Source organism: Haplochromis burtoni, unplaced genomic scaffold, assembly GCF_018398535.1.
Source record: "Haplochromis burtoni strain Fernald_Lab_line unplaced genomic scaffold, NCSU_Asbu1 Contig_57, whole genome shotgun sequence".
NCBI classification, from domain to species: domain Eukaryota; kingdom Metazoa; phylum Chordata; class Actinopteri; order Cichliformes; family Cichlidae; genus Haplochromis; species Haplochromis burtoni.
Genome location: NW_024582418.1, coordinates 1,250,568 through 1,274,640, shown reverse-complemented (window position 1 = coordinate 1,274,640; position 24,073 = coordinate 1,250,568). Strand labels below are relative to the sequence as shown.

Sequence of the window (24,073 nt, the reverse complement as noted above, 5' to 3'; positions counted from 1 at the left end):
TGCTTTCGGTGCCATAATGATGTAATAATTATAATAAATGTATTTGTCTCTTTGGCACCTGTTGCCAGCTGTTTAACACTGGAATATTGTGAAACCATTGGTATGAAGGTGTATTGCATCACTGGTATGTGTGTGCATGAGAGAAGAATAATGTGGACTCAGCTGGCACGAGAGATGGTGGTTTTTTTATTGATATTTCCAGTCATCTGCTGTCAGGTTTTGGTGAGCACGCGTGGATTGTAGCCTCAGTTTTATGTTCTAAACTGACTAGAGTGGCATCCAGTGTGGTCTTTTTCTGCTGAAGCCAATCTGCTTCAAGGATTTATGTGTTGTGTGTTCAGAGATGCTCTTCTGCATTCCCTGGTTTTAGAATAATCCTTTAATTGTCCCACAAGAGGAAATTTGGATGTAACAGCAGCAAGAAAGACACATATACAAACAAGCAGTACACAAGACACAGAACAGAAACATACACAATTTTTACATATTTACATCAAGGACAATGGTTATCAAAAACAGATTAAATACAGATTAGAGGCAAACCCTGGTTATAGTGTGAATCGGTTGATAAAATAGTGCACGTTACAGCGCTGATGTAAACATCTATGTTTTTTGGGAGCAGTTTTGATTGTACAGTCTGACAGCTGCAGGGAGGAAGGACCTGCGGAAACGCTCCTTCATGCATCGAGGATGCAGCAGTCTGTTACTGAAGGAGCTCTGCAGTTCAGCAACATTTACATGCATGGGGTGGGAGACTCTGTCCATCAAAGATGTTATTTTGGCCAGTGGGTCCAGGGTGCATCCCAGAACAGAGCTGGCCTTCCCAATGAGTTTATCCAACCTCTTCCTCTCAGCTGCCGATAAACTGCTGCTCCAACATACAATGCTGTAAAAATGACAGATGCCACCACAGAGTCATAGAAGGTCTTTAAAAGCGCTCCCTGGACTCCAAATGACCTCAGCCTCCTCAGCAGGTAGAGTCTGCTCTGACCCTTCCTGTAAAGAGCATCAGTGTTCTGGCTCCAGTCTAGCTTATTATTCAGCTGAACACCCAGGTACCTATACGAGTCCACTATCTCAATGTCCACTCCCTGGATGTTCACCGGTGTCAGTATGGTCGGTCTGCGTCTCCGGAAATCCACCACCAGCTCCTTGGTTTTCCCAGCATTGATCAGCAGGTGGTTCTGCTGGCACCAGTCCACAAACTCCAGAGTCCACTGTCTGTACTCTGAGTCATCCTCACCTGTGATGAAGCCGACTATGGCAGAGTCGTCAGAGAACTTCTGTAGGTGGCAGCGTGGGGAGTTGATGGAGAAGTCTGCAGTGTAGAGGGTGAAGAGGAATGTTGTCCCTCTGATGTTGTCCTGTTTTGGTTATTTGAGCTGCCTTCCTATGAGCTCGAAGCGGTTTATCCATTCTCCCGTGACCTCTGGCATCAACAAGGCATTTGTTGTTGATTCTTTGTAAACCCTAGAGATGGTTCTGCAGACAAATCCCAGTAGATCAGCAGTTTCTGAAATACTCAAACTAGCCTGCCTGGGATAGTGTGACAATACCACATTCAAACTCACCTAAATCATCTTCTCCACTGTGATGCTCATTGTGAGCTTGACCAGGTTGTTTTAACTATGTCTACATGATTACATGCATAGAGTTACTGCCATGTGATTTGGTGTAATGAGCAGCTGAACCAGGTGTAAAGTGGCTTGTGAGTGAATATTTTACCCAAAACATAGAAGTTATTAGTATAGTAAAAAAAAAAAAAAACAGTTGTCAGTAGACTACACCTTTGCTCAGTTTCCCTGTTTCTCTTCATCCTTGTGCGGTGCAGACATCAGTCTGCTGATCAGTGATGACTACTCCCATCTCTTTCTCAGGTCTCTCCCTCTTTTGTGCCAACTATCTGTTTGACAGATCAATTATGATTGATGACAGAACACAGTGAACTTGGCCCCAGTCTGTCTCCCTTTCTCATTCACTCATTCTTTCTTTCCCCACACAGACAAAGTAGTCTCCTTTCAAACAATATCTAATTCATATTTAATGACAGAGTGCATTTAGCTCCCCCATCACTCAGTGAAAGTGCTTCACTCTGCTGACACTTTGGGGAGTAGAAAGAATCAGAAGCATTTCACTGGTCATTTTTTTTATACCCATCTACCTCTCTTTCTCTTTTTCTCTACCCCATTTAGTGTTAATTACTGAATGTTTCGCCATCTGCGTTTTCTGGTTCTTTCTGAAATGTAGACCTAGCCTTGGTTTTGTTTCCAAGATATAAACCCCGGCAGAAAACTGTGACACCGTGGCACCACTTCAGAGACCTAGAAAACAGCGGGGAGTTCAAGTTGATGAGAAATTTGAAACTTCATTTCCAGAGAGGAGGAGGAGGAGAAGCGATAGCTCCTGCTGTGCAGTTAGAAATAAATATGTCAGAGTCAAATTCTTTCACTGCAGAAATCATTTGGAGGAAAACAGAATTAAAATAAACAGTTTCTACATGGAAAAGGTCCTGACAGCCTGCAGAAAGAAAAGTCAGTGATGTAATACTTATCGCCATCGGTAAAGAAAAAGGTTTTAAGATTCAATTGTTCTCTCTTTTAACCACTGTTACTACATGATCGTGTCATTCTTCGTCTTTCTCCCACGCGCCAGGAAAAAGTTTGTCTCCTGACAGCCGGTATCTTGTGACTCTGGGCAGCCTGCTAGACGACCAGCACTGGCATCACGTTGCAGTGGAGCATCATAGCAATCACCTCAAGCTCACAGTGGACAAAAGCACAGAGTGGGTGCACATCTCAGCAACATTTGCACATTGGGACCATGATCAGGTCTGTATTTGAGGATAGGATGATAACTCATGAAAAGACAGATGGCAGAAAGACACCCACCTCGCAGCTGCAGACATTTTATTGTATCTGCTTGTTTGTGTACTCTGTCTCCTGTACAGATGATACTGGGAGCAGAGCAGGGCTTCAGCTATACGTCATTCTATGGCTGTCTAGAAAACCCACTTTACAATGGCCTGAACCTGGTAGACCTCGCTAAACAAAAAGACCAGCGGGTTACAGTGAAGGTAAACTTGCTCATAGTGTGCTGCTGAAAAAGCTATTTTGTGTATCTTTCACAATGTGTAGACAGGAGTCAAAGTAGAACTACCTATTTATAAGTAAAAGTACTTGATTTAAACAATAAACAGATAAATAATTCTTAAAGGGGCAGATGTAAAAATAATGTCACAATATTCATGTATTTAAATGCATGTAAAAATGTGATTAGGAATTAATTTAGTTTTAAAAAGTTCAGTATAGTTCAATGTATCGCTCTGCATATTAAATATTTTCTGTCAGGCCTCTATTATGATAAAAATGGCACCCCAGACCAACATCTAGTCAATCTAAACTCCAGGTAAGTTCTGTCCTCTTGATGTCTGCCTGGAGGTCTCTGTCCAGGTGTTTCTTGACTGTCCTTTCTTTCTCTTTCCTTCATTGCATGTTAGAGCTTCTCTGGTGATGCTTGGTGATGGTTTTATGATGACCTCACCTGGCCAGCTGCTTTTGAATCTCACACCGTGAGATTAAAACTTCCAGATGTTGATACACTGATAGCTTTTGAGTCTCTCTCCTTCTGTGAGGGGAGTATCATCTTCCAACTTGCCAGTCCTGTTTAGCTGGATGGCATCCACCTCATTACTAGCAGAGTGATCTTACATTTATGTCTATGCTTTACACATATTGACAGCATGGGCACATATTGTATCTCATTTTTCTTGTCCTGTTTTTTAGAGGAAAGTTTGACTTTCTTCTTTTTTCTCATTAATTCTGGAGGCCCTTCTGCTATCTACACAAACCTCTAACTATTCATAATGTGGAATATTTGTTTATAATGAGCATGGATGCTGAAACTGACTACAAACACACTTTGTAGAGACAATTTTAATGGATGTTGAAATGATGAAGTTGGGTAAAAAACAAATATTTTAGTAAAAACGGTGGAAAACTACAAATGCAACACATAAGAGAACATACTGGCATTTATATAGTGTCGTTCAAGTCTTTAGTGGACCACTCAAAGTACTTGTGCCTGCAGGTCACAAAGTGCCTCATCACATATATTTATGCAGCACTTGTTTTATTTACCTTGTGTCCACATCTGCAGTCAATTTAAATTCACCAATTAATCTTGTTTGCTTGTGTGTGTGTGTTTGTGCACATGAAAATGTATGCGTGGCTTTTAGATCTCATCAAGCTACAGCAATATGTACAAGAAAACTGACCATCTTTAGCTTTCACCTCTTCAGTCTGCATTACTCTATATTGCTTTGACTACCCCACAAAGAGCTTTTAGATTTGATCAAGTGTCAGTGTGTTCTGTGCTGAACTGAAAATAGAAACCCAGTATTCCCACTAGAGGACACGGAATGGAACGTATCACTGTTGCTGCCCCAGCGGTGGATTTACTGCAATTACCACTTCTCGAAGCCTGCTTCTCACTCTCTCGCTATCTGTTTTTGCCTCTCCAAACTTCTGCTCCTTGGTGTGACCTTAGAAATCTTTTGGCTGACATTGGTCTTCACTAAGATCTGTGCTTATATTAAGCCTGACTATAATCATCATGGTAATGCTCCTATGCTTTTTAAAGGAGAATTGCTGATGACATCTTTGTGTATTTGGGTAGCACCAGACAGCCTTGGAACTAATTTATATTCAGACATGATTATTTTCTATACTCATTCCTCTCTATTCATATATTTTCCTGTCTCCTCTTCTCTTTTCCATCTGTCTCAGGGCAATGTGACCTTTTCATGTTCTGAACCCGTTTTTGTTGCCATGACGTTCACCGGCCCCCAGAGTTTCCTTCGGTTACCAAGGATAGATCAATCTTCACTGGGTATCTCAGTGGGGCTTCAGTTTCGGACATGGAACAAGGCCGGGCTGCTCCTGACCTTTGAACTCCCAAATCGAGAAGGCAGAGTCTGGCTTTACCTGAGCAAAGCCAGAGCACATTTACAGATCCACAAGTCTGGCAGGGCACCCCTGGAGCTCAACGCAGGTCAGTCTGACAACTCAAATTCATGTTAAACTCTTTCTCATGTGCCTCCATCCTGCCTGCACTTACTAACTGGACTAATTTAAAGCCGTGATGTAAAAAAGGAGCTTAATGTTAGAAATTCAGTATCAAAAATCTTGATAAAAAATTTCTGTTTTGAGCCCAAAACACTGGAAGGCAGCAAGCTGATATCATCTAAACATCCAAATTTACTTATCAAGATACAAAATCCTGACCAGCTCCAGAAAGACATTTTTGTGGTTAAAACTGACTCCCAAACATCAGATGTCCAAAGTGAACCATAATAAGTCTGTAGTATGAAGTCTGTTTGATGGCTGTGTTCAAATGTGAGAATTACACAGGTATTTTTTAGGTATTCTTCTTTTTGTATGCTTGCATGATTTTTCCAAGTGTCACCATTTCCTAATAGAAACTACTTCCAGGAGTGATAATAGAACTGAATGAAACTATGTCCTGTTATAGGCTGTGTGGCATTTGAGAAAGTGCAAATTATTCGTCAAGCATTGTTGGGAGTTCTTATGTTAAAGTAGTTGTAATATCACACACTTAGAGATTCCTGAGCAAGAACCATCTTCTATTTTTTCCATTTTCAACAAATTAGAATTGAAACATGATATCAACATAAAAACACTTAGACATATATGTGTGGCTCTTCAGGTTCAGCTCTGAATGATGGTCAGTGGCACTCTGTGGACTTGATATCAGGAGGAGGACGTCTGACCATCACAGTGGATGGTGATGAAGGAGCCAGTGCTCACGCGAGCCCCTCATTTTTAATTACCACAGGAGGTCATATATTCTTTGGTGGTAAGCGAGAAATGAACGATAAAACACATGCATCATTATTCATCTTTGTCTATATAATCTAATCTTGCATCGCAGCGCATTCAGTTTAGTTTTATTTATATAGCGCCAAATCACAACAACAGCTTTATATTGCAAGTTAGAGACCCTACAATAATACAGTGGTATGGTAGAATGATGGCTTGATTTCTCTTGTGTTTCATTTACTGATTGATGTTTTCTCTTCTGTCCAGGTTGTCCTGCTGAAGAAAATAGCCAGGAGTGCTTGAACCCCTTCAAAGCTTTCCAGGGCTGCATGCGTCTACTGACTGTGGACAACCAGCCAGTGGATCTGATCAAGGTGCAGCAGAGGCTGATCGGAAACTACAGTCACCTGCAAATCGATATGTGTGGCATTATTGACAGGTAAGACCTAAAGGGGCCGTTTGCGACACTGATTTATGTAAATGCCATGTATTGGGTATTGCTTATGTCTGTCTCTCCATTTGTCCAGGAAAAGAAACGCATTATTCTATGTAATGCATTTGTTGTATTAACGAGGATTGTCAGAAAAGAGGATCCACTGGCATTAAAATGTTTGATTTTGTTGTCACGCTTGCTTTGTAAACCTCCTTAATCTCCCTCTGAAGCCTTTTTGTGAAATGGGGTCGCATGTGGATTATTAGGCAACAGTGAATATGATACAAACGCAATATGGCGTCAATGTTTCCCGAAATGTGTTCTGGTTAAGAAAACGTCATAATTTTTCATGTAGCTTGTCTCTGTTTCAACTGGTATGAGGAAAATAAACCTGGAGGCGTTCACACACACACACTCCGAAGCAATTAGTGTTCAGCAGCGTGCTGATTAAACTTTTTTTCAAGTTTCCTGATTGCTGCCTCTTCATTCCTGCTCTTCCAGTGGTTATCTGTGTGGCTGTGCTCTACATCTGGTGCTGTGCTTTGTATTGACAGTATAACATTTTATAAGGACACCAGCACCATGTATGCATACATGCTGGGGACTAAAATGCTGTAGCTGAAAAATCCTTTTTTACCGTCTGACAGAATCAATATTTCTGGGATTTCCATATCATAAAATAGTCGAGCAACTGCAGCCACTAACATGTCTATTTTCTCTTTCCATACTGCAGAAAATGTCAAGTTAAGCTCCTCTGTGTGAGTTTAATGTTGTGCTGTGTGTGAGCAATAACACATTGCTCTCAGAACATGACATTAGACCTTTTTCCAAATCATTAGAGCCCACTGGTGAATGGCACACATATTACCCACAGAGCAGCTTTTGTTTCAATAAAATGTCAACTTGAAAAATTGATTTACACTTCTCCAACCCCTCACCTCCAACCCACAGCACACTTTGTTGAAATAAGTGGTGCTTGATTGATCATATGTATACCAAATGTATCAGTGGACTCTCAGGCTTGATTGAAAAATGTATAAAAAAAGAATGATAAATGCAAATATTTAAAGTGGTGGAGGAAATACGGAGTGCTGCACCTGGCTTCATGTCAACTTACTTTAAGTAGAAAAGAAGCAAAGAAATTGGGTGTTAAAAAAACAAACTTTACCATCTGACAGGGCTGCTGAGTAAGTCTTTTTCTAACAGCAAATTTCTCCCTGACTAAAAGATTAAAAATACATGCTGCTCTCCCTCCCCTTCTTTTTCACTCTCCGCAGTCACAATTTGCTGACCTCATTTCCCCTTCCAAATATATTTACGTACTCATTCACTGCTCTGTTCATCCAACCTTCGTTCCCTTTGTTGCTCATTCCTCTCCCTCAACACACCCCAAACTTTATTTCCGCTTTCCTTTCTCTCCATGTTCTTTTTTTCCTCTTGCTGTTTCTGATGTTCTGCTTCTTTTCCTCCAGTCATCCGCTTTGCTGCTTTCCGTGTTTTACACAGGAAGACTGAGGAGGAAAAAGTTAACAGCAGCACAGTTTTCTCAGACTTGTTCTATGGTGTGTAATTTTGACACGAATTGCTGTGAAAATTCAGGTACTTTTGTCCAGTGATGTATTATTCTCACACATACAACTGTGTACTGTAAATCTGCAAGTTTCCTTTCAATCTTATAATTCTATATTTTCCACTTAGGTCAGGCTTGACTCTCATGCTTGAAGCTGCCAATGCCTCATCCAAGTAAAATCACAATGCATTAGGTGCAATTACTTTATTTAACACACACTCACATTAAAAGGCATGAAATATTTTAGCAACTTGAGGTGGTATTTGCTCAGCATACTGATGGTTCTGTTTGCATCCATAAATAGGAGATTTTGTGATGGCTGTGCTGAATTTAAACATCACTTCTTGTGGATGATTAATCTGGTTTTGCAGTATTTAATATGTGAGGTCCATACAGCACAAGCAGGGCCTGTAGTGATTTATCCTGTATGAGGGTGTCTTACTCGCCCTCTGGCCTTAAGTGCCACCCTCCTGTGCAGCTGATTTTACTCAGCAATTAGGCCACAGTATTAAAGACCGGGGGGGCGCTCCAGCCCTGAGAGCCTTTGTAGCTTTTGCTTGTGAGCTGTGTTTGGCACCGCGTCATCCCACTCAGTGGAGAGTAGGGTGCTTGAGTCATTTTGTCTTATTGACTTACTGTTTTGTTTGGCAACAAACTTACAGTTTTATTGTCTTCTTGTCATGGTCCTGAGTCCGACGACTCAGTGCTCTGTGTTTCTTTATAATATTCTGTGTTCGTGTTTATTCTGTTATGTCTTTGGGTTCGGTTTGCCATTCGTTAGGGTTTTGTTTTGTGCCTGCCTGCTCCCACTTCTCTGTGTTTCCTCTGTCTGTCTATGGTGTCACTGTGTCTGCTTGTGAGTCTGTCTGTTCAGTTCAGTGTCTTGTCTGGTTCTGTGTCTGTTAGTTTCCTGTTTTATTCTGAAGGTCCTTGTCTTATGTGAGTGTGTTCACTTTACGTTTCCCCTGCCTCGTCAGTTGTGATTTCACCCAGGTGTGCTTCCCTCCTGTGTGTATTTAAGCCCTGTGTGTTCTCCTGCCTGTTGCTGGTTCGTCTGTGTTATTTGGTGTTTTCTTGTCTGTGAATCTCCCTCCGTCATCCTGTGAATTCTCCCTGCAAGTCGCTTTCTCTCGTGTTCAGGTTTGTTGTTTAGGTTTTAGTTTTCCCAGTGTAGTTTATGTCTAAGTTCGGTTTTTCGCCACGCTCTCCTTTTGTTTGTTATCACTCGGGTTCTGTGTCAATAAAGCCCTCTCACTTCACTGCATATCCGCATCTTGGGTCCTTTGTTAAATTCACATGGTTTTCCCCGGCAACCCGTGACACTTCTCTATTTTGATGGAACTTTTTTAGTTTAAATACCCCCCTGGACTTTTTAAGGAAACATAACAGTGGTTAAGAACAAGGTTTAGCCAGCAGTGGGCTTTCATAGACTCTTAGTGAATAATGATTTGCGTCCAGTGTGGGTATTTTTAAAAAGGTAATATTTATGTAAAGAAAATTGTCGCAGAAGCTGAGATATTGGCATAGGCATGTTATGTGTGTCATACACACACCTGCACATACAAATAGCAAACCCAACCTTCTAATTTAGTGGTCTATTTCTGTACAACTGGCACCAGTCTGCTTTGCTGTCTAATGTTTCAACCCCTCCACCTGTCACTGGGTTTTGTAATATATTTGTTTTAGATTTTTATATAAGTTGGGTTTTTCGTGTTTCTATATGTGTATAGTTTTGTTTTTTTCCACTGTCTTTATTGACCATCTTTTTATGCGAGGAGAGGAGATCATTCCATCCCAGATGTCAAAATGAGGCGCCACCCAACCATTTATTAAAAATATCAACTTAATAGGCAAAGTGGCACACATCATGTAAATATTAATAATAAATTTGCTTTCCATTTGCATGACCTGCTGGTATGTTTTGAATTTTTCACAACAGGCTGTCAAACTCATAGCTGGTGCAGCTGCTGTAATAAAATCTGCTTCTTGTCCAGATGTTCCCCTGCATGAAGAGCGTAGAACTATATGAGCTCTCTAAATCAAGTTTATGTGCTAATTGATCAAAGTTCACTATAGTTCAGTTGTCTTTACTAATGCCTTGGAAATGATGATGAATTAATTTTCACTTTGACTCAGCTGTGGTAAGTGACCAAAGTGAATTTAACTTTGGTCACAAAACTCCAAACCAAGGAGGGGTAATTGAGTTGGACTACTTTCCAGCAGAAAGCCTATATGTTATCTTTAAAGTTCCAACTTTTGTAATGGCATTATTTTTATGTTGTGGTAAAAAGTTTAAAATAACAGAGTAGCGGTAAGATACTCATTTTGTAGTCCATCTTATGAACAGATATTAACATTCTTAATTCAAGCCCATTAGACTTTGTGTAATGTACACATTACTAGAGATACATTTCAGGAGTGGGTCCACCCCTCCTAACCTTTCGGTTCTCACCTATGTATGTTCCCCCAGTTCACCAAGCTGTTCATTCTTGTTTACTGGCCCCACCTTCCCTCTCCTTTTCAATTCTTGAACTTCTTCACTTCTATTTAGTACATGGGGATCTGCCAGGCCCGGGAGCCATCACCAGTCCCCTTTGAGGCCTTCCCCAAACCGCAGCTCAATTCATGTCCAAGCCATTCACCTTTACCTACTGAAGCACTGTCAAACCTAAAATGAGGACGTGGGCCCAGCTAGTGAAGTTTATTATAAATAGATTCATGAAATCCATTCGCTTCTGCTTATCCTTTTCAGGGTCGCGGGGGGTGCTGGAGCTTATTCCAGCTGTTATAGGGTGAGAGGTGGGGTACACCCTATACAGGTCGCCTGTCTGTCGCAGGGCTAACACACAGGAACAGACAACCATTCACACTCACATTCACTACCGCATTCACACCTATGGGCAATTTAGATTTTTCAATTAACCTATCCCCACAAACTGCATGTCTTTGGACTGTGGGAGGAAGCCGGAGTACCCATCTTTTGTCTTCAGTTGCCTTTGTCTTTGAGACTAAGCAAACAAGTTTTAATAAGACCCCAGAACTGATGCATTCTCTCCCTTTCTCCACCAAACTGGGCATCGAGAGCTACTTGCACTGTTCTCTCATGACGATGGGGTATTTTAAAGCAATTGCCTCACTGAATAACTGATGCATTAAGCTGAAGACCAATAACACAGAATGATGTGTGTCATAAAGCAGTTCATTAAGTAGTTCCCCTGCAACCATGTTACATAGATATGGAGACGTGTGCTTTCTTTCCTGTCTCTCTCTCAGATGTTCCCCCAGCCACTGTGAACATGGAGGCAGCTGCAGTCAGTCATGGAGCACCTTCCACTGTAACTGCTCTGGGACCGGGTACAGCGGAGCCACTTGTCACAGCTGTAAGGCCATGATGGTTTTTTGAGTGGTGTCGTTCAAAGGTCACAGATCTGTATTTCAACTCATGTTTGGGAGTTTCTGTTAACCAGCGGTCCCCAACCCCCGGGCCTCGGAGCGGTACCAGTCCGTGAGTCGTTTGGTACCGGGCCGCGAGAGTTGAGGCTCAGGTGTGAAATGTATGGTTTTCAGGGTTTTTATCAGTTTTCAGCGTTGTCATTGTTTTTATCGTTAACTCTGTTTTCCTGGGTCTTTTCACGTGTGTTATGAATAAATCTTCTTTTTTTCGGTACCGGTACTAGTTTTATTTTGTTGTATTTATCCACGACACCTTAAAGGCCGGTCTGTGAAAATATTGTCGGGCATAAACCAAACTGAATTAGACAGCCTGCTGCTTTAACTTTCCCTTCAGACATTTTTGTGGCAGAAGGTCAAGCAGAGATCTAACTTCTTTCCAGCAGTCATGACTGTAAGCACTCATGGGATAACTCTTAGCACAAAAACAAAGTGATTTAGAGGTCACACAAGAAATAATGAAAGAAATGATACACAACTCTATTGGAAAATACATCCTTTATAACCACTTTAGTTTAAACCATGAGGCAGTTTCTAAGACAAGCATGTAACATGTGCTTCTTTTTAGACAATTAATGAATTCTCTTTGCAAAAGGGTTGCTATTTTCTTTTCTTCTTTTCGGGGCTTTGGAAAGTGCTCCTTTTTGACCATCTAACAAAACTGAAAATCACTGGATATTTTACAGGACAAGCATGGCTATGCAGTCTTTGTTCAGTAGTGGCAACAGCAGCCTCTGTAAACCATAAGTGGTAATTACAAGATTCTAGTGCATTAAATTAAATGGTAAATGGACTGGTGCTTGTATAGAGCTTTATGTAGCACTCTTGTAACTGGGCACTCAAATTGCTCTTTACACCCATTCACTATATTCACCCATTCACAGTGTGCTTTATTCCATGCTTTCAAGTGGTTTCAAGCAAGCACAAGAGCACAAGATATGATATCCACATCTATTCATTTGCTGCTGAATAATTTTTGTTAATCAAGGTGCACCAACCTGTGGACATAGATTTGGGTTTAGAGAATATATCTTCAGCTTTTATTGAGGTTTCCATTTTTTTTTCATTAATTTGACCAGTATAAACAGTACAATTATAATTCATATTAATATAATAATTACAATTATTAGGCAATAATTAATTTTTTGTTGCTTTGCACTAATATAAGAGTTTAAAAAAAAAAGACCAGCAAAATTAAATCAGATATATTAGCATAAACTTTATTCAATAAGTCTTGAAGATATATAGACAGATACACTTGCAACCATTAGGTGCACCTTTTTTGTACCTGGTTGGACTTGAAAAAATGTTCTCTAGTCTGATGATTCTCAATCTTCTATTGTCCAGTCTTGGTGAGCTGTGAATTGTAGTCTCAGTTTCCTGTTCTTCCTCAGTGGCACCCAGTGTGGTCTTCTGCTGCTGTAGCCCATCTGCGTCAAGATGTGACATGCACCTCTGAATGCTTTAACTCTACTGGTAACTTCCTATCAGCTCAAAGCAGCCTGGCCTTTCTTCTCTGACCTCTGGAATCACCAAGTCACTTTCACCCAACTACTACTCGCTGGATATTTTCTCATTTTCAGACCATTCTCTCTAAACCCTAGAGAAGATTGTGTGGGAAAATCATCAATTTCTGAAATACTCAGATCAGCCCTCTATCGCCAACAATCACGTCATGTTCAAAGTCAGTCACATTTATTCTCAGTTATAATGTTTTCCATAAATTAAAAAATACTAGTGCATTAAATTAAATAGTAAGTGGGCTGGTGATCTATATAGTATATAGTTAACTTTATGAGATTGTTTTGACCATGTCTACATGCTTACATGCATTGAGTTGGAACCATATGATGAAGTAATTTAACATATTCATTAACCAGCAGTTGCACAGGTGCACCTATTAAAGTGATGAGTGTATTAAATGGTAACAATAATATCACTAAAATGTAGCTAAACAGATAATCCAGTGGAGAAAAGTTGGTCCCTCTGCATCTACATTGTAAAAAAAATCTTAAGTTACTTGCAATATGTTGAACAAGACCAGATTCTGAAAAACAAAATGAGCAACCACTGTGCAGTTGCATAGACAGAAAAACAAACTTAAATGTCTGCAGTGATGATGACAAGGATGTCTCTCTCTCTTCAGCAATATACGAGCAGTCCTGTGAGGCTTACAAACACAAAGGCAACATTTCGGGGTATTATTACATTGATGTGGACAGCAGCGGACCCATCAAGCCACAGCTGTTATACTGCAACATGACAGGTAGCTGATACACACATCAAAACACACACGCATCAACATGCCTGGCGCACAATCTCTTCCCCTCTCTCTTTCATCCTGCCTTATTCTTCGTCTTTCAGTCCTGCATACATACAAATACAGATACAGGTGAAAATTAAAAATACACGCTTTCCCTTATTCTTCTTTCATTGCACCAGAGGACAACACATGGATGGTGATCCACCACAACAACACAGACCTAACGAGAGTCCAGCCATCACCAGAAGTGAATACACATGTAGTGCATTTTGAATATGCATCTGATGAGGAGCAACTAGCAGCAATCATAAGCCTATCAGAGCACTGCGAACAGGAAATTGCTTATCATTGCAGGAAGTCACGCCTACTCACCTCACCAGGTAAAGACCTTGGATGATCTTTAACGCCAAATTTATGTATTGTTGTGATGCAGTTTAAACAGGCAGTTGAAGTTATTTTGGACCAAGCATGGGTACTTCAAGACAATAGTTAAGACTCTTGCATAGTGTGTATTGTGTATCACATTGCATCATAACAGGTTTCTGTTTTTAATAATAATTAATTGTTTTTTATAATGTGAGATATGATCAACAGAATGTCTGTTTTACCTTTGGCAGCCAGCAGTAATAAAAAAGTAGGACCTTTTGACTCAAGGCAGCACAGGTCACTGTGGTTAGCACTGTTGCTGCACCGCAAGAAGGTCCTGAGTTCAATTCCACCATCAGGCCAGGGTATACCCTGCCTCTCGCCCTATGTCAGCTGCAATAGGCTCCAGCCTGACCCTAAAAAAGGATAAGTGGAAGCGAATGATTGGATGGACCTTTTGATTGAATTTACTACCATATAGTTGTGGTTGTGGTATAAAATCATTCAGTATAGCCATGTCTTTTTCTTTTTGTGTTTCTTTTTTTATTGATTACAATAGTCTACAAAAATGTGTCCCATTATAGAAACATAGCTACCATCTGGGGATCGGTCACTTGATATAAGTGATATGTCTGTGTGTTTCAGAGGGCTCTCCCCTCAGCTGGTGGGTAGGAGGCCCAGGTGTGGGACAAATGCACACTCACTGGGGTGGAGCTCCACCAGGGAGCCAGCAATGTGCCTGCAGTCTGCAAAATAACTGTGTGGACTCCAGATATCACTGCAACTGTGATGCTGACAGCAATGAATGGTACTGTATATCATAATACTCATATCAAAACAATTATAGTGTGACGTGTTCTGCTATAAAAATAGCTCATATCCTCACTGCATTTATAAGTCACCAAATTTGCTGCCAGTGCAGCAGATTTTTGTAGGTGTGGCAGCTGCAAGAGCATAAATCAACAACATGTATTATCCTTTACAGTGAATCACATTTTATGCTAAAGATAGATATGTCTTTCCCTCCTCTAGTTTGGAGTTTGTTTTTAATAAAAAATTCTGCTCCTTATTTTTTAGGACTAATGACTCAGGCCTGTTGACCCATAAGGAGACACTCCCGGTTAGATCTCTGGTGCTGGGTGATATCCAGAGACCTGGCTCCGAAAGCACCTACAAGGTGGGACCTCTCCGTTGTCATGGAGACAGTAAGTCGAAATCAAAGTGCCAATGTCGGTTTGTCACTTTGTACATGTTTTTAAAATGATGCAGGTGTGTCATGTCAGAGTTGTAAACTCATTCCTGTACCCTGCTTCATGTTTAAAATGCTTTCATGCATTTTGCAGAAAATGTTTGGAATGCTGCATTTTTTGACAAGGAGACATCATACCTCCACTTTCCTACATTACATGGAGAGCTGAGTGCCGACATCTCCTTCCTGTTTAAAACCACTTCATCATCTGGTGTCTTCCTGGAAAACCTGGGCATCAAAGACTTCATTCGAATTGAACTCAACTGTGAGTAAAACCTCTCTGGTGAGATGTCTAATCTAGACTTCACTTAGATGTGAGTACAAACTGAGCAGGAAGAAGAGTCCTCCGAGTTAAAGTTTCATGTGGTTTTAACTCAGCCGAGGTGATGGTGTCCATCAACCCTTCAAAAGAAATACTTTACAGCAGCACTGCCATTTATTTCTCCTCCTCTGGGAAATCACAGAATTGTTGTTCTTGATGTTGTTGTTGCAGCCAGCTGCAGTGCTTTTATAACCACCAGAGCGTGTAGCTCTCTATCACTCTACTTAAAACACTGAACTACCATGTAAAAGAAACATTTGACCCACCTGCAGTCATTTATATCTGCTGGTGGAAGTCCCCACAGACATCCCTGCAGAGCAGACATTATGACCAGGGGTGCATATAAATGGTCTGTAGGTGTGCATGTGCTGTCAAAATAAAAAACGCGCACCAGATAAGAAGTTGCAACACCCGTTTACGTACATAAGATTTTCTGGAGGGATTTTCAAGGCATATTTTGCACCACATCTCTGTTCATCATTTGTTTGAAGGCAGCTCACCTCCAGTAACGACTTTTCCGAGAATACGCACTTCTTTTGCGGTTCGGACTCCTTCTGAAATTTCTTTGGAGGTGGAGGAACACCAAAGTAATTGCTTAAAGGAGCCTGCTTCTTCGACTTTTTTAAAATTTCTAAACAAATGTCTGTCTTTCTCCAGAAAATCTTATGTACGTAAACGGGTGTTGCAACTTCTTATCTGGTGCGCGTTTTTTATTTTGACAGTGTATGCGCACCTGCGGACCACTTATGTGTACCCCTGAATATGACAACAGACTAGTCTAGCATAGTATTAAAAAAGAGATGCTGGCATGGTCTGTGTGTCAGTTTATGTGAACTTGCACTGAGAGCATATGATGTGCCGCTGTAGATCAGGAGGCAGTGCAGCCTGTCCAGTAATCAGAAAGAGTGTGGTTTGATCATGGGTCTCATGCTCAAAGTATCCCCAGGCAAACTACTGAACGCCCAGCATATCGATTGTGTGTGTAGTGTTATTGATAAAGTATGCAGAATAAAGTGGTGTATGCAATGTATGCTTGAATTGCCTTGTACAGCAAAAAGTGCTTCAAGTGGTGAGTAAGACTACAAAGGAGCTGTATAAATGCAAGTCTATATACTTACAAGTCTATTTACTATTGTAGTTCAGCTTGACTGAATTGCTCCAGTTCAAACACTGATGTGTGTGCTGTTGTTGCTTTCCTCTTTGTTCCTCTCTTGATGAGGTGCTTCACTTCATGTGATTGCAAAAGAAATCGAATCTACCGCTGTAGCTGGTTTTACCTTAAAAAGAAGTCCATGTAACTATATATGCTTAAGGCTAGCAATCAGATCTGACACTCGATTCAGTACTTTCACAGTATTTTGCCGTAAGGCTACAACTGTTGCACTGTAAGCAAGACAGTATCTGCAGTGTGGAGGTACTGTTACTTCCTTTCCTTTTTTATATTCTCTTATATTATTTGTTTCATTTTCTTTTCCAGACTAAGCAGCTAGCTTAACATGCAACATATTTCAGTTAGAATAATTAGAGCTTGAGTAATAAAAATGATGAAGGCAACAAAGCAATAAAGGAGAGTCGGTCCTGCTGAAGATAGAAAACAGGAAGAGGGAGAGCTAGCCTTGAACTTAGATGTGGATTGCTGCTCTCTGAACATCCAGAAAAGGGATTAGAGACTAACGGACTGATAGCAGGTGGATGAGGAGGTTATTTGGCCAGGGGAATGATGACAGAATTAAGAACAAACTGAGTTTGGTAGCATGGGAACTCAGAAGTGAGGAAAAGAAGAGAAAAGAATAAGGATCTTTTCAAATATCCTTTTTCCTACTTTCCTACCTGCCTGACGTTCCTTAAAAGCAAACCCTGGAAAGAATTTTAAAATGGCAAACATTTACAGCATATATATTTTTGACATAATTTCTCCTCCTGTGAACACCATGAATTCCTTGTACAAGACTGATTCTTTTACTACTTAAGTGATATATTTTTTCATATTACTTAGGTAGTAAAAGAACTTCCCCAGGATGAGGCTTGTCCTGAGTTCCTAAAGGCTCTGGATGTTATAGGGCTGTCTTGGTTGATGCAGCTCTTCAATGCTGCATCGAGATCAGGGGCGGTACCTCTGGTTTGGCAGACCAGGATGGTGGAGACCGAAGGGTGTGTTCCAACTATATGTGAATCACAGGTTCAACCTCCCCAGGAAAGTCTGTGCCAGGGTGCTGGAAAAGAGAGTCCATCTGTTTATCGAACATCAGATTCAGGAGTTGTCGTCCAAGGTTGCAGAACACTGGACCAGCTCTTTACCCTCTCAGGGAAATTTGAGGGTGCATGGGATGTACTTCTGGAGTATGGGGTGTCTGACCCATTCTTTGCAAGAGCTTGGTCCACATAGCTAGCAATAAGTCAGACTCATTCTGGTAGGTGTGGACTCCACCAGGGCTGCCCTGGGTGCTGGCCTCTCCCTTAGAGATAGGGTGAGGAGTTCAGTCATCCTGGAGGGGCTCAGAGTAGCCGCTCCACATTGAAAGGAGCCAGTTGAGGTGGTTCGGGCATCTGACAAGGATGCCTCCTGGGCGCCTCCCGGGTGAGGCATTTCCCACCTGGAGGAGGCCCCGAGGCAGACCCAGGACACGCTGGAGAGATTATATCTTGGCTGGCCTGGAAACACCTTGGTGTTTCCCCAGACAAGCTGGAGGAGGTGGTCAGGGAGAGTGAGGTCTGGGCTTCTCCATTTAGGCTGCTGGCCTTGTGAAGCAGAAGAAGATGGATGGACATTGACTCTACATCAATAACTTTAGCTTGTTTCTGTGAAAACAAACTAGTGCTTTATCTTTGTAGCTGGTTGTCACAACTACAGTACTTCATTTTTATCTTCCAAAGTTGTCAGCAGTTTTATGTGACATGCTTACGAGCTGCTTGGTGTCAGGTTGTGTTTGCATCACTTAGGTGATACATTACTTCAGCCTGAAAGTGTTTTTTCTCATCAGAGTTCCAGTGGTGCTCGTGTGTCAGCTGCCTCTGTTCCTTTTCTTTCTTCCACAGATGATGTACTGTAGTTCTAACAGAGAATGAGGACTTCAGAGTGAGCATGCTGACAAGTAAAAGGGGAAAGCAAGAAAGAGTTTAGCAAGATAAAAGATCCTTTGTGGTTCCACTATAAAACAACACAAAGTTGCTGGTGTTCAAAACAAAGGAACATGCTCTACTGGTAATAATTCCTGGCATGCAAACAACTTGATGTGATCAGATTTGGCTATGAAAATGTTGCTCTGTGTCCTTTCTTTCTATTTTCTGGGGGAAAATAAATAAATATGACAGACAGATGACAAATTAAAGGACATTGTAGTGAGTGGATGCAGTGGCTGTGTTTAGCTGTGGATAGTGTTTTACTGGCATGGTTTGTGTCCACCTGTCTCTTCAGTTTAAAAGGTTATTGTAAATCAATACAAAATGGCTTTGAGTTGATCACCTTTAACCTACCTGAGTCAGAGACTCACCAGGCAAGGCAGGAAACTGCAGTGGGCTGCCAAACTTTAAGCTTTAGCAGTGGCAATGCTCAAAATTTGCAGTGACAGTGGGAGAGACCTGACTTGACCTGGCCCGGCCTGACTCAACTCATTCTGCTTACCGACCGAATGCAGTCTTTGAGCCTGAGGGACATACTATAATAAACAGCATTTGCACAAATCATGGCCCCCAACCAATATTCACAATGTTTTTAGATGGTGTCAAAATAGTTATAACATAACTATGATGAATGCTGGTTGTAGAGGCCTCCTGTGAATTGTTGCCTGGCGCCTCAACCGACTCTAGAATTACCACTGAACAAAGCGGTCTCCTCCAAGGTGGAAATGCTCCCATCCATATGATGTTAGAAAATGATTTGAATCATATGCTATGGTCTTTGCAGTCATCAGAACTCAAGCCACCTGAAAGTCTATTTGAGTTTCTGCAGAGAATCAATACAAAGATGCAGTGAAGGTCTTCTTTTGGCAAGGTAATAGCTCAATACATTAGTAGGATAATATTTTTTCCTTTACACTTGTTACCCACCATTAATTAGTTAGAGGTTAGACAAACAAAAGCTCACTCAGTTAAATCATGCAAATAATGAGCACATCTTTGTGTGTGAGCTGCCTTGTGTGCGGGGCAACAAGTACCAAACAAGCTGCAGGTAGGTATAGGAGACACAGAAGGGGCTTCTTACATGTTCTAAAATAAGTCTTATTTTTCTTTCCTCTCTGATGCAGCCTCCAATGAGGTCCTCTTCTCCTTTGACGTGGGTAATGGTCCATTGGAGGTTTCGGTGAAAGCTGGATCACCTCTGAATGACAACAGGTGGCATCGTATTCAAGCTGAGCGAAACGTTAAAGAGGCATCGCTTCGCCTCGACGAGCTTCCTGCTGTCACGCAGGAGGCGCCGGCTGATGGGCACATCCACCTGCAGCTGAACAGCCAGTTATTTATAGGTGTGCAATCAATTCAAAGCTGCTTTTTTTGAGGTCCCAACAAAAACAATGCGACATTTGGTTTTTACTCATGTAATTATTATTAGAGATTAGGATTTCTTTCATTTCAGCCCATGCTTGTTGTTGGAGCTGTCAGATTTCTACTTTTATTTCTTAAACTTTTTCAAATAGTCTGTTTTCTGCTCGCTCTTTGTTTCATTGTGTCCCTTATTTTTACACACAAAACCGCTCTGTGCTCATAGGGTACATTTTCATTGACCCCCTGGGAGGTTGGTGGATTTGCATTCTCGTCACAGAATATATAATCTTCCACGACTCCACACTTCCCTCATAGTGCACAAAGAACATATTGCATTGTCTGCTTATTGATCCGCATTGATGCTGACAGGTTTAAACAAGTCCACAGTAAAGCAGTTCTTGTTTCTAAACCTTACTTCGATATAAGCTTAATAGACTTAATAGAAAATCCCCACAAAGTGATAGAAATTCCCTGGGGATGTGTAGAAAAAAGTCACAGTTTTGTGGTCAGTGTCCTTGCAGTAACCTTGGTAGAGTGTTTGAACTCAGTCCATTAGTTAAGGTAGTCATTTCCTGACAGGTCCTGATGAAACTCTTGGCCCTGATACGAACCTCATCAACTCTGCAGCCATGGGAAACTGTTTATCTCATCATAACAGTCTTGAGATTGCCAGTTTGGCAGTCTGAGACAATTATAATGTTGCAGAGCGTGAACTCTAAGGACAGCTGGAGGTTGTGATGCGAAAACTCAGAAAACAATAACTTTTTGAGTTTAAATTCTGACCTGGAAGGAAAAAAAAATATTTTCCTGTCACTGTCAGCCAACCAGACAGGACAAGCAGACTGTCAGAGCGATTGGCAGGTCGCTAACTTTCTAGATAACAACAATCAGCTTGGTGCTGGGTGAGTAGAGCCACAGCCAGTGAAATGTCAATTTCTGGAATTTTTCACCTGCCAGTTTGGGTTTCATTGTGCTTCATTTTAAAAATTCAGTATGAAACCGATGACAGGCCTTTTTTTTCTTGGAGGTGCAGACTATGTTCTGCCATTAATAATAGAATCAGATCAGTCAGTTTTGCTTAAGAATTTGATAACACAGATTGTTTGTCATTCATGCGTGTCTGTACAGTATGAATGCATAAAAATCATATAGGTAGTGTTTTAGATTAAGATAAATTACATCTAAAAAGATAAAGCACTGCAAATATGTCTCCTAAGTTGCATTGTCCTGCAGCACTTTTATTTCACTGTGAATGATAAATATAGAAAAATAAACTGGTTAAAATAGAGTTACATTCAGTTACATTCATAACTTTGTTAGTTCCAATTATCAAAATGTTGCATCTCTTTTTCACCTATTCATCAGGTAAATCCTAGACAACCTAAGACCAGGTGGCTAAAAATGTTCCCACAGACTGCCACAGTTAGAAAAGGTGTTTTCTTTTTTAAATTAACAATAGATACATCAGCTTTCAAGAAGGGAACCTTTCTGCATGTGCAAGAACCATATTTGCTAGATTAGTTTTATGGCAACTGTTTCTCAAATGCGAGGATTTGTGATTTATGCCACTGTGTTTAAATATATTTTGGGTCTTGGACAAACCTGCAATTTTTAACTTGTTCTCCAGGCAACTGTTAAATGTTTAAACATCACTGGGATTATATTATTTCACATTGGTGGTTTGCACAGAAACACAAGTAGAATAAAATAGACAACAGAGAAAATTCATTACAGTGTATGCTTTTTTTTTCTGTGTGTCTCCTGTGTGTTCAGGAGGCACAGCTTCAAGGCAGAAGGGCTTTCGAGGTTGCATCCGCTCTCTGCAGTTGAATGGCGTCACTCTGGACCTGGAGGAGAGAGCAAAGATCACCCCTGGGGTTCAGGCAGGATGCCCAGGCCATTGTAGCAGCTACGGCTCGCTGTGCCAAAATCAGGGTCGCTGTGTGGAGAGACCCACCAGCTTCTCCTGCGACTGCAGCTCATCCGCTTACACTGGACCTTTTTGCAACAAAGGTACAGAGACTTGGTCTTCAAGCTCAAAGATGCACAATGTCAAATTGAAAATTACATTAAAAATCACTTAAAAGCTTAAATTTGGGGTTTAATAATATGTAGCCTTGGGTCACTTTAGCAGTAGTGCAGTTCTTGTTCTTCCTCTATCAAAAGTCACATAATCCAAATTAACACAGGAACCTGAAGTATGAGTGTGTCTTTTGAAATTTTTAAAAACCCAGTCAGCATCTCTTGAGCAACTGTAGTTGCTGACCTCCAACACAGCCACCTTCATATGCGCTACAGTGCAGCACTTGGATGGCCTATAAATAAAACACATATACAGTAATGTCATATATAAGTGAGGTCACACCCAGCTGTGCTGGGGCACACTCTGCATACTCTACTGTATATACACAAGGATTAGCTGAGAGGTTTGGTTTGTACATGTAGATGTACGACGACCAGTGTTGGAGACCAAAGTACAACCAAAAGTATTGCTATGATGTGCAACAGACGTGTGCTGTTTTTGCCTTTGAAATAGTAGTTTTAAAGATAAAGATTAAGAGATGCATCATAGACAAGTTGCACTTATCGACACTACTGTAATTGATTGTGACATGTTGGCCTTTCTGTTTATATTTATGAATTAGACAGGAATTATTTGCTAACCTTTAGCAATCCGTTTGAGAGTGATTGCAATCAGTCAAAGCTGGACAGCAATAGGAGACAAGTTGCTTCCCAATCAAAAGGCAATCAAAAGTGGTAACCCAGAGGCAGTGTCACATGCCCAACTTCAGATTAACTATTTGCAACTACTTGTAATCAGTTGGTGAATGTGTACAAACTCAATTAAAACTTATTTATAAAACACAAACAAGGTCAAAAAGTGCCTAAAATCAAGAGAAAATATAAATAAATAAAACAAATGAATGAACAACACTGTTAGAACATAAAAGATACAAGCTTACCAGCTACCTTTTCTATCACCTAAAAGCTACCAGTTTTTCCTAGTCTTTAGCAGGTTGCTGTCCTATTTTCGGTTTAGTGTGACTGAGACATAGTGTACTATCACTTGTGTCTTCATTCTGAAAGGCAAAACTAAGTTTTAAAATCTACTCAAATCCTTTTTAAACTATGATGAAAAAGGATCAGTACCGCTGCTGACCAACACTGCTGCATGCAGGTGTATTTGATGTGGCATCTGCCGTCAAATCTAAGCCAAAATGCTTCGCATTCATTTTGGCTTGGTCCCAGCACTGAGAGTGCAAAAGCTTGCAACCTTAATGGCAGGAGTAAAGCCAGCCCAGGCAGGAGGAAAAGATAAGAGCCAAAGAGGAGACGTATTGATGTGGTGAGAGAGGAAGATCAGTTATGTTGACTTCTTAAAGAAGCCAAAAGAAGAGGAGGATTTTAAAATGGAAACCAGAAGCTTTGTGAAGATTTTCAACTGAACTTTTCTGACAAATGTTTCATTTTCCGAAAACTGTCAGTAAAGAAGCCCCTGCTGGGCATCCTGATGGAGGGAATGTGTCATAACACTAGTGCGCACCCATACTTCTTTTTATTTAAGTTATCAGAGAAATATTGAGTCATTACATCGGCATAGTAACACAGCTTATCTATATTCAGTTATTAACAATCCCAGCTGCATTGCTTGTTGGAACTCTGCATTTTTATCTACAGTGGAAATCATAACTCTGACATCCGACTCTGTTATAATTAGAGAGCCAGATTTGTTGTTTTTTTTCACCTGTCAGCTGGTTTCCTGTGGCTGCCTTTTCACCAGCTCACTAATTAGGTGTTGTCAATGAAACAGAGGCACAGCACATTTAAATATATGAATCATTGATATTGTCTCTTGTGAGATTAGTTGTCAGTATAAAGACATATTATTTATAGCCATGTAAATCTGTCACGGTCTGGCTGGCAGACCATGGGGATGTGGGGAAGGAGGACCCAGGCGCGGAGCTCAAAGTTCAAGCAGTGCGTTTATTTACAGAGGGTGATATCAAACAACAATAAATCCCCGTGTTTTTCCCCAGACTCCCGTGTCGTGTCCTCCAAGTGCTCTCTGCTCCCGTGTCTGCACTCCCGGTGCTCGCTGCT

General features: G+C 40.9%; 1 protein-coding gene across 2 annotated transcripts in view; it reads left to right on the top strand.

Moving 5' to 3' along the window:
- The window catches only part of LOC102312708 (contactin-associated protein-like 4), an 80,533-nt gene that overhangs the window by 42,122 nt on the left and 14,338 nt on the right, over nucleotides 1–24,073 (top strand). For both annotated transcript variants that reach the window (XM_005922451.3, XM_005922452.3), the window contains exons 6-18: nucleotides 2,653–2,828; nucleotides 2,948–3,073; nucleotides 4,785–5,049; nucleotides 5,725–5,874; nucleotides 6,105–6,276; nucleotides 11,114–11,220; nucleotides 13,437–13,556; nucleotides 13,733–13,933; nucleotides 14,565–14,727; nucleotides 14,997–15,124; nucleotides 15,263–15,433; nucleotides 19,735–19,953; nucleotides 21,746–21,985. In XM_005922451.3, the coding sequence (XP_005922513.1) occupies nucleotides 2,653–2,828; nucleotides 2,948–3,073; nucleotides 4,785–5,049; nucleotides 5,725–5,874; nucleotides 6,105–6,276; nucleotides 11,114–11,220; nucleotides 13,437–13,556; nucleotides 13,733–13,933; nucleotides 14,565–14,727; nucleotides 14,997–15,124; nucleotides 15,263–15,433; nucleotides 19,735–19,953; nucleotides 21,746–21,985 (2,238 nt within the window). The remainder of the gene's footprint in view (nucleotides 1–2,652; nucleotides 2,829–2,947; nucleotides 3,074–4,784; nucleotides 5,050–5,724; nucleotides 5,875–6,104; nucleotides 6,277–11,113; nucleotides 11,221–13,436; nucleotides 13,557–13,732; nucleotides 13,934–14,564; nucleotides 14,728–14,996; nucleotides 15,125–15,262; nucleotides 15,434–19,734; nucleotides 19,954–21,745; nucleotides 21,986–24,073) is intronic.